The 15,729-nt window shown below is 49.5% G+C and overlaps 1 protein-coding gene across 1 annotated transcript in view; it reads right to left on the bottom strand.

The window, feature by feature from the left end:
- VAC14 (VAC14 component of PIKFYVE complex) overlaps positions 1 to 15,729 on the bottom strand; it is a 48,782-nt gene that overhangs the window by 26,611 nt on the left and 6,442 nt on the right. The window contains exons 2-12 of the mRNA XM_061573498.1: positions 11,878 to 12,028; positions 10,508 to 10,675; positions 9,485 to 9,547; positions 8,965 to 9,072; positions 8,407 to 8,516; positions 6,281 to 6,387; positions 5,437 to 5,574; positions 3,311 to 3,460; positions 2,259 to 2,319; positions 600 to 729; positions 169 to 234 (exon numbers count right to left, since the gene is read on the bottom strand). Of these exons, the coding sequence (XP_061429482.1) occupies positions 169 to 234; positions 600 to 729; positions 2,259 to 2,319; positions 3,311 to 3,460; positions 5,437 to 5,574; positions 6,281 to 6,387; positions 8,407 to 8,516; positions 8,965 to 9,072; positions 9,485 to 9,547; positions 10,508 to 10,675; positions 11,878 to 12,028 (1,252 nt within the window). The remainder of the gene's footprint in view (positions 1 to 168; positions 235 to 599; positions 730 to 2,258; positions 2,320 to 3,310; positions 3,461 to 5,436; positions 5,575 to 6,280; positions 6,388 to 8,406; positions 8,517 to 8,964; positions 9,073 to 9,484; positions 9,548 to 10,507; positions 10,676 to 11,877; positions 12,029 to 15,729) is intronic.

Raw genomic sequence — 15,729 nt, 5'->3', positions numbered from 1 at the left:
GGCGTTACTGGCGAACGCGTCGAGTTTCACGTTAGGCGTGCGTCGCGCACACCACCGCCAGGAAGCAGCAGCGGCGGCGGCGGCATCACAACGTAAATTCGCTTGACCTTAGTCTGTACATTCGAGGGTTGAGAAGCCCACCGATTAAATGCATGAAGGCTCGCTCACCTCATCCGAGTCGTCCGACAGCGTCTTGAGCAGCACCGGGAAGAGCCGCTCCGTGTGACGGAACATCTGCGCACGCCTCGAAGCACAGAGACGCGTCGCTCAACGAGGCAACACGACGCCAAAACCGAGCACAGTCTGTGTGCTCCGTACGAGTTCAGAATCAGCATATTTATTTCAACTGGAGGAATCCGATTAAGCTGTAAAAGCTCTCTTTCACAGATGTCCAGTAGTGGCACGGGGTAAGAACGTTACTACAACATTTTTCGATTTAAAGCTTTTCGTGACTGCAGGGATTCATATTCTTGGTTCTTTCGGTAAAGTCACGTAGAAGGGAAACAACGTACATACAACGTACATACAACGTAACACCACAAACGTCGCACCGATTGTCGGTTTCCCCCACCCCCCCGCCCGGCAGTGGGGCTACTTGCCTTCCTCGGCGTTTTCGTGTATAGGCTGTAGATCCACTTGAGGACGGCGATGCGAGTGAGCATGGAGTCGTGGGTCAGGTGGTGAGCCAGGACGTTGACGATGCTGTCCAGGTCCAACCTCACGGCCAAGCTGTCGGGGGGGGGGGGGTATGTCAAAGCGCACGGAGGGGATATGGCTCAACTGTTTGTTTAATCAACTCGCGTGCTTTCGGTTCACACGATGCGGTTTCATAGCATTTATCACGCGAACTCCGGTCATCCACGCAGCAGCGGATTTTGGCTGGCCATCGAACAAAGACGGTCGTCACCGCATCGCGCGTGCTTTTAGATGCTCTTCTGAAGCCATCTGGAACGCCCTTACTTCCGATATTTGAGAGCCACTGGAGCTATGCACTTTTAAATCATCTAGATTGAAAGCGTATGTCTTTAGAACTGCTTTTTGTGTTTAGTTTGTTGTCCTTCCCCCGCACCTCCGATTAGCACGGTTGTCTACATACGGTTGCGAAGAAGTTCAATATACGTACAAATAAAACGAGACGGAACAAAAGAAAAACTGCAAATAGAGACGGTAAAAAACTAAACATGAAACAGTCGATTCTTGAATCGAAACACCGCCAAGAATTTAAAGAATTGGTATGAATCATTGCACCCCTACTCTTCGAACATCAAGCGCCACCACCGCGCAGGAGTTTGCGGTTCCCATTTGTCACATTTGGAAAAATCACAAAATTGTCTCGAACATTGCCAGGGTTTCACAATTCGCTATCCTGTACCATAATCTAATGGCAAAACACACTGCAGGACTTGTCTGCAATGCGCTTGTTCACATGGACCCGATAAATCTAGAATTATTTCTTTTATCCAGAGACATCGAGTATTCCTGGGTAAAAGAGTCCGAGTACAAACACCCTCACAGCGGCATCTTGTATGTACGCCGAATTTCTTTCGCACCGTACGTAGCCAACCGTGCTGATCGAAGGTACGTGGCGGGGGGGTGGGGACGACAAACTAACAACAACAACCGCCATTCGCCACTAAGTGGCGGTGATGTCATCACGATGCTTGTGCCAGGCCAAGTGCACCTTGAGGCCACGTGAAGTGTCGAACGCCCGCTGGCAGGAGGTCACGGGGCAGACCCAGCAGGTGCCACGGGTCGACTGACTGAGATGACCGAGATGACTGGCTGATGCACCACCTGTGCCCCCTACTGTGCCAACTTGCTGTGCTTTAGCCACCCGGCGCTCCACTCGTTGTTGTGAGCATCGCTCCTCCGCCCTCCGTTGTTGTTGGAGGGCGACTGCCTCCAACTGCCCAGTAGCGTCCTTCACGAGCCTCCTCCACAGAGGCCGATCTTGACACCGCTGGTACCAGTCATCGGCAAGTCCGGCAAAACAACCCCCTACCTCCTCACGGTGCCGGACGGGCAACTCTGTCGTGGACATTGCTGTGGGGGGAGGGCCAATGCCCATTGGCCCTCTCCCCTCATGGCATCTGTGACCACCACAGTGGCTAAACGGGGGCTCTGGACGGGTGCGAGGGGCTGGTAACCCCTCCACCTTTAATTTATTACCACGAAACTACGAATTAAACATAAAATGTAACGACAAACTAAACACACACACAAACACACAAACACACGCGCAAAAGAAATGTACTCACGATTCCATGTCAACCTCTGTTGACGCCTCCGGTGCGCTCTCCTGGGACTCCTCCAGGCTGGCTGGAGATGGGCACACGGCAGGAGCAAGGTCACAGCTTTTGTGCTTCGATGCTCTTGCTTAAATTTTTTATTTTTTTGCTTTTATAATTTTTGCGACCCGAGATCACCTCTTGCGAATGAGACTCCTCCTGGCCTCTTGAGTTTTCTCTCGGTCAAACAAAAAGAATCTCCACTTGACCATCGCTGCCCCCCCTCGCATCCCCAAACGTGTCGGAAAACCCGATTCAGAATTTATTTCTGGGCGAGGCCACGCAATAATTAATCTGGCCAAAGTTTACGTGGCAAGACCCTCCACCGTTGTCAAGCGCCGATAAAAATTTTTATCTTTCCACTCGCCAATGCTCGCAACCAAATGTGGCGATTAAGATACGACCTCATTTCGCTAAGTTCCGATTCGGAGAATTAAAAATGTGTCGGTTGGTCCCGCGACGATATTTCCTCTCTGTAGCAGGGCACAAGGCAAAGTGCCTACCGCTTCGTGTTTCGATAAAAAGATTTCAGGAGCGGTTCCGTAAACTCTACTTCTATGGGCCATTCTGCAAAGAAACGAGCATCCCCCTATTTAAGACGAAAACAGGAAGACTTATTGAAAATTCTGGCTATCGCATGAAGCTGGTTGTTGTAATCGCCAGCAAAACGTCGTACTCAAATTGTAAATCTTGTGGGTTTACTCTCCGACACACCGGTGTGCTGAAGTAGTAACGTTTTGTTTACGTGACAAACCTTACCAATTGGCCTTGTCGGGTGGTGGCGGGTTCAACGACACGTTTATATTTACGCAATCTAACCCGTAAAAAATCCCTTTATTATGGATATTGCTCGTGAAAGCCGACTACTCCGACTTTGTGTCTAACAAAGTGTTCCTAACGGACTCTTCGTCTCGCGTGACCACGACGTCGAATGCACGATTAGGAAATAAATCCGGAAAAAGGCAAAAGACCACATGAGAGAGAGGGGCGGCATGCCGCTGGCTGGCATCGCACGACCGTACCTTCAGGCCGCGGCTGCAGGACGTCACCGGTGCCGGCTTGAGCCGCGAGAGAAGGGGACACGGGCGAGGGTGGCACGGCATCCAGGTCATCCTCAGGCAGCACCAGCCTCATGAGGCTCAGGTTACACGCACTTGCCGCCTCCTTGATGTCTTGGGGACGAGCTCAGAATCCCAACGGTGGCGCGAATGCAACAAACATGAGCGGCATATATCCAGGTGGGACGCAACGTTGGGTCAACGTTGGGCCGACGGTTCCAGCCACAGGATGCCAACGTTGACGCAACGCTGCATGCATACTGGGTACACAACCTTCAAATGAAAAAATTGCCTAAACGTTGACCCAACGTGTTATTTTATTATTTTATTATCCACAAGTATCAAAAATGTGATGGATGCGTGAGCTAGGTTGGGCCAACGGTTCCAGCCACGGGATGCAAAATGTTGACCCACCATCGTTGCATGACTACTGGCTACGCAACCTTCAAATTATGACGTCGGCTGTCTGGTCGGATCTTGGCCTTTTGACGTAAATGGTCAGGTTGGAGGTGTTTATATTATAGTTTATACGTGATAAACAAAACGGAGTGATTAAATATCGTATATATTTTTTTTTTAATGGCAGTACAGCAACGTCATTGCCAAAGCAGGATGGCCTGCTCCAATTGAAGATGGACTTGGCTTAACCACAAGCTGGAGTTTTAGTTACATATCCCAGCACACTGCGAATAAGATAAAATGGCAACAACTATAACATTACAGAGTATAACCCCACCTCTGGCGACCGGTCTTCCCTGTACCCTAAAAACTCAACGTATCCATAACATTACCTACGCACGTCACACGTGTGCCGATTTTGAGTAAACGATTTCTCTGTGTGGCACCTTCAGATTATTGTGTATTTAAGTGGCTTTATAAATCCAAATGATTGCTGTGCTTGTTAACCCAGGAACGCCTCACGACACCTTTTCAAGTGGACGTCCTGTCAAGTTTTCGAAGCAAGGGACATGACGACCGTCATGTGTAATCCGGATTAAGTACATTTTTCAAAATTAGGACCACGACACCGGCACACCGGTGGCCTATCCTTCTTTGAACAATGTCACGGTTCATGCGCCCACAGTATTCACCAGAGCGGCCTGCTGGATCCGAACTGCGAAACTTCCGCAGCAAGTGGCCAATGGCGCTGCAGCTGGGCCACGCCACGTGATTACGATTATTATGGATGCCACGGTGGCGAGATGTTAACCACCTCGCCTGGTACGCAGGAGGTCGTGAGTTCTATCCCGGCCCTGACGCGAAATATTTTTGGAGTTTGCAAGTCTATCTCCCCTTGGTCACGTGGATTTTTCTCTGGGTTCTGCGTTTTTTTTTGCCTCCATATTTAGAATCAACATCACCCGTTTCGTGTAAATTTGGCTGCTATAAATTTCCACGTGACAAGTCACTTCGTTGCCCGATCATTTGTAATCGTCAGGTCGCTTCTGAAAAAGAGCAATACAGCTCGCTGGGCTTGACCTCGTAAAATAAAAAATAGTAAAATAGTAGTAATCCTTAGACTTTCTCCTCCTCGTGGGTCGTACCATCAGCTTTGGGGGGGGGGGGGGGGGGGGGAGGTGGTAGCTGATTACACAGTGCGGTAGGTAAGGGGAGCTGTGCAAATATGATGCTGTGTGTTTGGGGGGGGGGGTCTCTTGGTGAAGAGGGGCATGCCATTACAGGGACTCCTCTACTTATGAACATTCGACTTATGAACTTTCAGAGATACGAACAAACTTGTCCGGATGTCCAGTTGCCCGTTCGGACCGAGAGTCGTAAGTTCAATAGATGGCGGTGGTGGCATCTACATCTGTAGAACATGAAGAACCAGTGGCATCTACGTCTACAGGAGATTATACAGCTGTTAAAGCCATTCCCCGTGTTACGTGCACATGCCGTACAACGTGTTTGGAATCGACGGCAGTAAATTTGGACTTACGAACAAATCGACTTACGAACAAACCTCTGGAACCTAACCCGTTCGTAAGCAGAACAGTCCCTGTAATTTAGTTTCAGATATCATTATTATTATTACCGTGGCCAAGCTGTCATGGGCCAGTGTTAAACGGGGGGCAGCAGGAGGAGGATACTCTTCCTCTTGGGGTCGTCGTTGCCCAGGCAGGGCAGCACGGCGTTAAGGACTCCCGCAGCGAAGGGCAGCATGAGGCGGCCCGCGAGCTGCACAAACTCCCGGATCCACGTCATGGCCGTCAGCTGGGTGAGCTCGTCTGAATAGGACGCGAGATGGGGACAAACGTAACACCGCGGCCACGTTTTTTTTTTTTTTACGGCCGGCCGGAGCATCCGGCGCGAAGAGCGCTTGCTGCGCGAGCACCCGACTCTAAAAAAATCATCACGAGCGTCGTTGTGGAGACAATAAATAAGCAGACACTGTCTATGTATGTTAAACTTCTTTTGCACCGTACGTAACCAACCGTGCTCATCCGAGGTGCAGGGGAAGGACAACTGAACACAAAAAAGCAGTCCTAAACAAACGAGTTTTCATTTTAGATTTCAATATAGATTTACACAGCTCCAGTGGCTTCCTAATATCGGAAGAGCATTCCAGACGGCCGCTGACGCGCATCTGAAAGAGCGGCAATGCGGTGACCGCCTTTGTTCGTTGGCCAGCCAAAAGCTGCTGCTGCTGCGAGGATGACTGGAGTCCACGTGGCGATGGTTTAAGCTCTTTGACGAGGATCAGCGAGGTACTGTGGTTGATTTGCGGCAAGCACTTTGTGTGTAATGAGTGCGATCAAATGTGCGGGGTGGGGGGGCGGCTGCAGTGGCAGTGGCCAGTAGTAGTGGCTGTGTTTGCTGCACGCGAGCAAATGGAATTGACCTGGACTTTAATCGGGTCTGGGTACAAAGTTTGGGGAAGAAGTCACGCGTGAATTGTGTTCAAACGGCATCGGCTGCGATGAGTTCACTCACCGGAGGCTTGGCAGTGCACGAGCACAATGTTGGCCATGTTGCTGTACTTCACATTGGCCGGGTTCTTCTTAATTTCCTTGAGGAACTCTGCAAGCACGCACTCGCACCTGCGCACGTACAGCAGAGCGCAGCGGTTGGCGAGAAATACGCAGCAGAGATCAAAAGGGACATCTTCAATACGTAGCATAGCGTAGTGTAGAGATGTACATGTTGAACTTCTTTCGCACAGTACGTAGCCAACCGCGCTGATCGTGTCACATTCACCCACAGTAGCTCTTAGGCGACGTACTCACGATTGCAGAAGGATGGAAGAATCGGCGTTAATCGCACAGCAGATATCCATAACAATCAATTATGAATCGGGAGACATCCAATTGGTCCCATTTATTTGTTGCAATGATGCCTTGGGTTTGTCAGAGCATTATACGGTTTGCCTTTTGGCGTTCTTTGGTCCGACACTGGTGAGACTAGGCCCTAAAGAAGGCTGTCTCTGGTGTAGGCTCATTAGTTTCAAAGGCAATGCACATATTATCAGAGCATGTTTGTTTGCATGCTCACCACAAGTACATGTCGTTAATGCAGAATTGATTCCTTGCAAAAGGTTTCTATATGGTCTTTGAACATCTTAACACAACTGTTTAATTGCCAGAAAAGGTAAAATCTATTCTTGTTTTTTCGTACTTTTTTTCTGGAAAAAAGGTCCCATTCGGTAAAGAACTCGTGACATAAATGGTGAATACGCTGCCCATCTCCCGATTTTGATATTTTTACGTGCGTCTTGATTTTGTAAGTAGGACTATCTTAATTTAATTTAGACTAAAGGTATTGCAATGTCCTCTTTAGTAGGGGCGAGTTTTTACTAAAGAAATACACTGATTAAATTAATTTAATTTGCCGATTACATAGCCATTATAGCAAGCGATGTAAATTAAATGCGTACAACTTGCAAAATATAAAAACAATGGGATTATTGAGCTAGCCATCTGATGCATGTATAGTTGATACATGCAATAATTAAGTGTGGCAGTGATGATGATTAAACAATGAAGATAAATGATGGTTGAGTAATGAAGCCGAGGCTGATGATTGATATGATAATGATGAATTATTGATTATGGCTATGACAGTGATAATAATATGATGAACATTATGAAGAATTTTGATGATTGTTAATAACTGTTAATGATGAACGATGATGCCCGTGATGACAGAGAGCTCCCGCACCTCCAATTTAGCATGGTTGGCTACGTATGGTGTGAAAGAAATTCAACATACATACGAAAATATATTTCCATCGATGCTTCATTGCAGGCCCGACTTGCAGCGTGCTAACCACTGTGCTACCACTCCCTCTGCTGGAAGATTATGGTTCTACAGTAAATAATAATTTTAATTCGTAACACGCTGCACAGTATTCACTCACTCTCGACAAGAGAGAACGACTCAAAGCAACAAGGAACCACAGACAAGCACGAACCGCAGCCACGTGGTGAGCCGGTGCCAAACTGCCCCCAAGCTCTGTGGTCCTCTACTTATTGAGGCGTCACCGGCCAATTAAGGAGTGTTTACGTGCACCGAGGAAATTAGAGCACCCGGACAAAACCCTCGTGTGTGCGAGGGGGAAACGCTCTATCCCATACAGATGGCGTCCAGGTTTGGCTGTAACGCTCCATCCCATGCCGAGTCTTTGCCGCACTGCCTTCTCCTGGCGGCCAGGGTGAGGGAGCTTCACAACGTCTGTGTGCGATCCCCCAACAACCCTCGCCTCCACAGTGCTGGACTGCAGGCGAATACATTTAATGTATACACGGGACGAGGATGTTCACAACAATGTGTTTTTTTTTGGGTTAGATCGCGTAAATATAAATGCGTAGTTTTTTATGCGATATAACCCACAGAAAAACCCCTCGACTATGAATAACATTGGTCGCGAAAGCCTACGAGGCGTTAAACGGACGAGAACCGGTTTGGAAAATTATCAATGCGCGCCGTGCAACGAGTGCCAATTGCGCAGAGCAAGGAGTTGCAGGCGTTGTGGGTGGGCGTTGCTGCGCAATGCGGATGGCAACTTCCGTGGCGAGCGCGCGCGTTGCTGTCGGCGCGGGAGGGCGGGAGCGTGCACTCACATGCGGCGGATCTCCTTGCTCTGGTCACCGAGGATCTCGAAGAGGCCGTCGAGAATTTCGGGGAGGAAGCCCAGCAGCTTGATGTCCGGCACCGACTCGAGCACCGCGATCTGGGGGGAGTCCGTCAACGCCGCACTCATCGTCAACGCCGCGTGGCTATCAGGAGCGGGCCATGTGACCCACGCGGCCACCAGATGCCACAAATGGCGCATCGAAGATTCACGGGCCTGCGAGTGGTGCGGCTATGAATCTCAAACCATCGACCGCATCGTAAACGGCCCGCTACTGCCAACTCCACTCTTTTCAAAGGAGGCATGAACGAAAATACCACTCTTGCTTTCGAACAAACAATTTGAGTGGATAACTAATTTTAACCTGCCCTCCTAATTAGTGGACATCTGTAAAAAAAAAGTTCTCTCATAGCTCATTGGATTTTTCCAGCATAACTAAAGATTCCGATTCTACCGATTCAGGCTTTGCGCATCCGCTGGGCACGGCTGCCTGGATGGGCGCCGTGCAAGGGAAGGGGCTGGCCCGAGCCCGCGCGTGTCGGCTCACCCAGGAGATGATGAACTGGCGGCCGTACTGGTTCTGCGTGTATATCCTCTCCCGCAAAAGTGGCACGAACGCCACGAGGTCGAACTTGCTGCTTTCCGTCACGATGTCCTGCGCGCGTGCAAACCAACAAATTTAGTCAAAACGTCGCCCCCCACCCCCCCCCCAAATCATTACGTTGATGGAAATATGAAAAGAATGTGCACAGGTCTGTGTGCGGTAGTTGTTTTAGTGAACCATCACGCAAACTCCGGTCATCCTCGCAGCAGCAGAGGCTTTTGGCTGGCCATCGAACAAAGACGGTCACCGCATCGCACGCTTTCAGGTGCACTTCTGCGGCCGTCTAGAACGCTCTTCCTTCCGATATTAGGAAGCCACTGGGGATATGTGAGTCTGTCCAGGACAAACTATTGGTGAGATAAGAATTCTTTTATTTAAAAGCCATAACCTCCAAAGTGCTATGGGGTAGGCCAATTTTGCAGTTTGTTCAAAAAAAGAAAATTCCCAGCACCGTCACACCCACCTTTAGCAGCCGGTCGAGCAACTCGGAGCCACTCTTCACATTCGGATCTGGATCGGCAGCCAACTGCACAGAAAAAAAAGATAACCTCATTAATTATTGTGGTTTTATAAAAAAAAAAATTTGACTACGCTCGATTACCCAGCACAATCGGGGTGTCTAAATCCCAACTGAGTAATTTGTGAAGCTGACAGAATGTAGGTTTGGTGTTCATACACCTCAAGCAGTAACTCAGGGTGACCCGCTGGATTTGAACCATGAACCCCAGCTAGGCTATGTCACCGTCCCATTATCGCGTACACAATATATTTACAAATTTATATTTTTTGGTGCAACAATGGTGGTGAAATGGCCGAGCGGTTCGCTATTTTGTTGCAGAGAACCGCAGTTGGAATTCGGCAGGCAGCCCTGGTTAATACTGCGGGTGTATTATCCAGAAAAACTAGAGCCGGTCTGCTTCACAGTGGACGGTAAAGACTTCATTTGTATAACAGCAGGTGAAACTGTGTGCCGGCATCATGATTCACAATTTGCAAAATTTTCTAAATGAATCGCTAATTTACCATAAATACAATACTAATCTCGAAGCACGCAAAATGTTGCGTGCGAATTTAAATAGTCAAACGACTCGCTAAACTCTAAATTTGTGCAGAATTCCCACCGATAACAACAGAGCACCAAGGTGCTGCGGCCTTTGCGTCACACGACGCATCACGTGCCACCTTTAATTTTGCTGAACAAGCCGAGGAACACAGATATCAGGGACAGTTTCAACTGGAACCTTGCGTCACCGATAAGACAAAAGCAAAACCACGAATCGCAGATGAAGCAAACAGAAAAACCAGAACCAAAAAAAACCAAAACCCAACCGAATCACGCGAGCAGTCAAGCATTCTGCGCCGACGTAAACCGACGTCCACGAAGCGAAGTTAAAATTTAAATTCCCCGCAGGGCAATGACGATGACGAGATGATGATTCGCAACAAGCATCATGGGGCGGGTGGGGGGAGGGGGCTGCCCTCTGACCTTGCTGAGTCCATCGAAGAGCTCGCAGAAGTGGGGCAGCACGGAGCCGCGTGCCACCTTCACGATGTTGTAGAGCGCCTCGCAGGCGTAGTAGCGCAGCCGGCTGTCGGGGTCGTTAAAGCATGTCAACACCGGCTCCATCAGCTCCTTGAGGTAGACGCCATAGTCCTGCACGCGGCATCGCACGCGGTTACACATAGCGTTACAAAAACAGGGTCACACGCAGTTACACATGGTCCTGTAAACAGCGTCACACGCGGATACGCAGCGCTACAAACAGCGTCACACCCAGTTACACACAGCGCTACAAACAGGGTCACACGCAGTTACACACAGCGTGACAAACAGCATCACACAGTTACACACAACGTGACAAACAGCATCACACAGTTACAGACAGTGCTACAAACAGCGTCAAACCCAGTTACACACAGCGTGACAAACAGCATCACACAGCTGCACACAGCGCTACACACAGAGTCACACCCAGTTACACACAGTGCTACAAACAGCGTCAAACCCAGTTACACACAGCGTAACAAACAGCATCACACAGTTACACAACAGCGCTACAAACAGCGTCCCAACCAGCTATGCACAGCGTCCCACCCAGCTACAGTGTCCCATTCAGCTACACACGGCGCTATACACAGCGTCCCAACCCAGCTACACACAGCATCCCACCCAGCGACACACAGCGCGACACACAGCACTACACACAGCGTCCCACCCAGTTACACACAGTGCTACAAACAGGGTCACACGCAGTTACACACAGCGTGACAAACAGCATCACACAATTACACACAGCGCTACACACAGCGTCACACCCAGTTCCACACAGTGCTACAAACAGCGTCACACAGTTACAGTGCTACAAACAGCGTCCCACCCAGCTACACACAGCGCTACACACAGCTATACACAGCGCGCTACAAACAGCGTCCCACCCAGCTACACACAGCATCCCACCCAGTTACAAACAGCGCTACAGACAGCGTCCCACCCAGCTACACACAGCGCTACACATAGCGCTACACACAGCGCTACACACAGCATACCACCCAGCTACACACGGCGCTACAAACAGCATCCCACCCAGCTACACACAGCGTCCCACCGAGTTACACACAGCGCTATACACAACGTCCCACCCAGCTATACACGGCGCTACACACAGCGCTACACACAGCGCTACACACAGCGCTACACACAGCGTCCCACCTAGCTACACACGGCGCTACAAACAGCGTCCCACCCAGCTACACACAGCATCCCACCCAGTTACACACAGCGTCCCACCCAGCTATACACGGCGCTACACGCAGCGCTACGCGCACTCTACTATGAGGATACAAACGGCGCGTTACCTTTCCCAGCGCAATAGCGCAGGCGGCGAGGCCGATGAGGCCGCCCTTGCGACTGTGTGGGTGCAGGGAGAGCGCGAACTCCTGCGAGAGGATGGCGATGATGTGCTTGATCTGCGCTGTGTTGTTCTGCTGCACGTAATCTCGCACCAGCCTGCGGTGAAAAAATCCCCGCGACGACGTTACCCAGAGTGATCCTCCCAAGTTGGCAAGGGTTTTCCTGTCTCGGTTGGGAAAATGTGGAATGTGGTCTGGGATGTGTGACAACCTAATGGACTAATCTCTTTGTTTTGATAACTTTTTTTTTATTATTGTTTGTGCTTTTTGCTTGGTAGTGTGTGTGTGCGTGTTGGGCTTCCTTCATGCCGTGCGTAGCCAACCACATTCAGGGACTCCTCTAATTACGAACATTCGATTTACGGACTTTCAGAGATACGAACAAACCTGTCCGTCTGTCATGTAAATGCCACGTGAAAAAACAGTGGCATCTACATCTGCAGAACATGAAGAACCAGTGGAATCTACATCAACAGGAGATTATAAAACTGTTAAAGCCATTCCCCGTGTTTAGTGCACATCCCGCACAACGTGTTTGGAATCGACCGGAGTATAGTTGGACTTACGAATAAACCTCTGGAACCCAAAAAAGCAGAGGAGTCTCTGGATATGAGATTCGGTTCCGAATATATAATTAATGTACCGCATTACGGGATTCTGCCGAGGGGAATGGTTTGTACGTGGGGTAAGTGGGAAACCCCTAGGACACATGTCAACACCCATTACGGGAAAGTGGCTGGTTGCATAAAACATCTCAAGCGGATATGCTCCCTTAATTTACATTGATTTATAACGGAAACTAAGGGAAATGTTCGCCTAAGTTGTCCGATGCAACCAACCCCAGAGATTAATTTAACATGACGTACCTGTCAACCGTATTCTTGTACAGAAATATTGAGTTCAGGCCCATACGGTGTACAGCCGTTTCAAAAAGAGCAGAACGTTTTGTGTGTCTATTTGTTTGTATTTCTCCCTTGTGATGGGGACTTTGTAAGATGAACGTTGAGATTTATAAGGGTATGTGGTGACCAGTAAGGTCTGAATTGGTCTGTAATAAGGTAGGGCACTGATAAGGGGTTGACAGGTATGTGGCCTTTAACAGACTGTTATGGCAAGTGCTGTTAGCGAGCACCTATGAAGGCCGGCACAGCACACGAGGGGGTGGGTGGCCAACACCACGCTCGGCCGCCTTTGCCTCCCCAGTGGCGATGTTTACTACACACCGCACCAGGTACTCATTTGAGGCTGAGTCAACCTCGGTGAGGCCCACGACCGATTCAGATAATCGTCACTGGTGTTGGCCGTGAGCGGGAATCGAACTTGGGTAGCCATGAAGACATCCACAACTCCAATCACCTGGACCCCCACCTATCCTCTCTCCCCCCACCCCCGCCTCCCCCCAGTGAGGCGGGGGGGGGGGGCAGGGAAATATTTTATAGAGCTCCACCCAGGACAGCTCCGGCTGAAATAAAGCCCCGCACGGTTGGCTACATACGGTGCGAAAGAAGTTCAACATACAGCACAAACATACTGCCCATAAACTAATACTACCCATAGACTAACACCTCCCATAGACTCAACACTGCACCTCTCCCATTATCACGGTTGGCTACATATGGTGCAAAAGAAGTTCAACATACATACGTACAAGATGATGGTGATGATAGTGGTGGTGCATTGATGATGATGTCGATGGAGACGATGAATGTGAAAAAAATGATGGTGGTGGTCGTGAAGTTGATGATGGCGGTGGTCATGAAGATGATGATGATGTTGATGAGAGTGATGGCAATATCGGCGATCATGCAGATAGATTCTGGCTATGGATGCCAGCAGCCACGGGTATTCATTAATTATATCCTGTAAATATTTTACCTGGGAAAAATAAAATCCCTTGAGATGGAACATCTTGCTTGCAAGGGTGTCCAGGCTTTTCATTCGACCGATACATTGCAAACACATCATGGCGTAACGTATACAAACGTACGCGAGTCGGGCGGTTAGGTCCCGAATAGTGCGTTTTTTTTAAAACGCTGACCTGCCTTTAGGCGACTGGCACAACAAAACTGTACGTGCGTGTGTGTGTGTGCAGCCCTACAGGCAACATCGACTCTACAACAACCATATTGTACGCCAACACATTCTGAAACTTCCTTATTTTCCGACATTACCGATCAGCCAGCTTTGGACTGGGCGCCTCTGGAAGGACAAAAATAGCGTCAAAGCTAATTGGGGTTCTCTCTCAGCTGAAATTAAACGTCGTTGTCGATTGTGAGTCGTCAGTTTTCTAATTCCTGTAATCGACGATGCCAGCTTGTTCCGCGAGGTATGAATGTCATTTTTAGGTTGGCCAACGGTTTGCCATCCTGTAAGAGAGGAAAACATGTTTGTACGTTGTTGAACGATAATTTTTAAAAAGTCACTTGGGTGGACAAAATGCCTCGGGCACCGAATGCTCCTGCCATGCTCCTGCCAGCGGCGGCGTTACATAAAGCCAACAACGCACACATTAGTGGAGATGCAAATTAATACTGGTAGGAACCTCCTGGTTACACCAGCCCACAGGGGATTATTGTGTCCATCGTGCAGGGAGGGGCTGGGTCGGGAGGGAGGGGCAGGGTAGGGAGGGGAGGGTGGGGAGAGGCTGGGTGGGGAGGGGCTGGGTGGCGAGGGTGGGGAGGGGCTGGGTAGGGAGGGTGGGGAGGGGCTGGGTGGGGAGTGGGAGGGGTGGGGCTGGGTGGGGAGGGGCTGGTCACCCCGTGGTACCCTTATAAAACTCAACGTTTAACCTACTCACGCCGGCTTGTGCCCGCCCTCACAGTCGGGCATATTTGCGGAATACATCACGCCGCCGTTGACCCTGGCCTACCAGCTCCCTCCGCAGGAATGTGTTTATGTACTCAATAAAAAAAACTAAATTCTGCACGACAGAGCCATGAGCTCACAGCCTAATTTGCGAACTATTTCAGTCTTCGCCGTTTGCTGCGGGGCATTGATTTGTGCTGCGCCAAAACTGCTCTCTGCGGTGCCGGGACGTTACGCAATTTTCTCGACTGTGGTGTGGCTGGCACACATCCTTCTGTATTCTACTGTGCTGCACACACACACACACGGGGCTATGCATTGCACCGTGCACGTATCTTAGCCAACGCTGTGTATGGCAGGTAGCCTGCACCACGCTGTTCTGTCATTTTTATTAGTAGTGTATCAAATCTAACTGAATCTTGTATACTGTACTGTACTGGTTATGTTTCCTGCAGTCATGCGGCTCGTTGATTTTAATCGTCCTTTGTTATAGTAGCATGCCAGACTTCAGATCGCCAAATACCGTATTCTACGAAATATAGGCTCTCTTTTCCCCTGTATTTTAAGGCAAAACTCTCGGTTGCATATTATATTCTGGTAGGTGTGTGCGTGTGTGCGCGAGACAAGATTTGTATAAATTTCGATTTAAAGGTTTCGTGACTGCAGGGATTCATATTCTTGGTTCTTTCGGTAAAGTCACGTAGAAGGGAAATAATAAAATTATACAAATAAAACATAATAAAAATTCTCACGACGTTTCGGCCACAACGCAAGCAGCCATCAGCGTATTTTAAGCTTAAAATACGCTGATGGCTGCTTGCGTTGTGGCGGTATTGATACCGGGCACAAGTCTGGGTTACGTCTTACCCGGGGGCATCTTACAATCCCGAGAAATAAGGTAACAATTATTGTGCTGCGCTGTCCAAGACTCTGCTGTCGCGACCTCGGTGTGTCAACCCACACGGTTTACCCGTGTTCCTATACAGCAGGGGT

Source organism: Lethenteron reissneri, chromosome 52 (assembly GCF_015708825.2).
Source record: "Lethenteron reissneri isolate LAM-NWPU_2019-01 chromosome 52, ASM1570882v1, whole genome shotgun sequence".
Classification (NCBI taxonomy): Eukaryota; Metazoa; Chordata; class Hyperoartia; order Petromyzontiformes; family Petromyzontidae; genus Lethenteron; species Lethenteron reissneri.
Note: the sequence above shows the minus strand (reverse complement) of the source record. Positions and strands in the feature narration are given on the sequence as shown.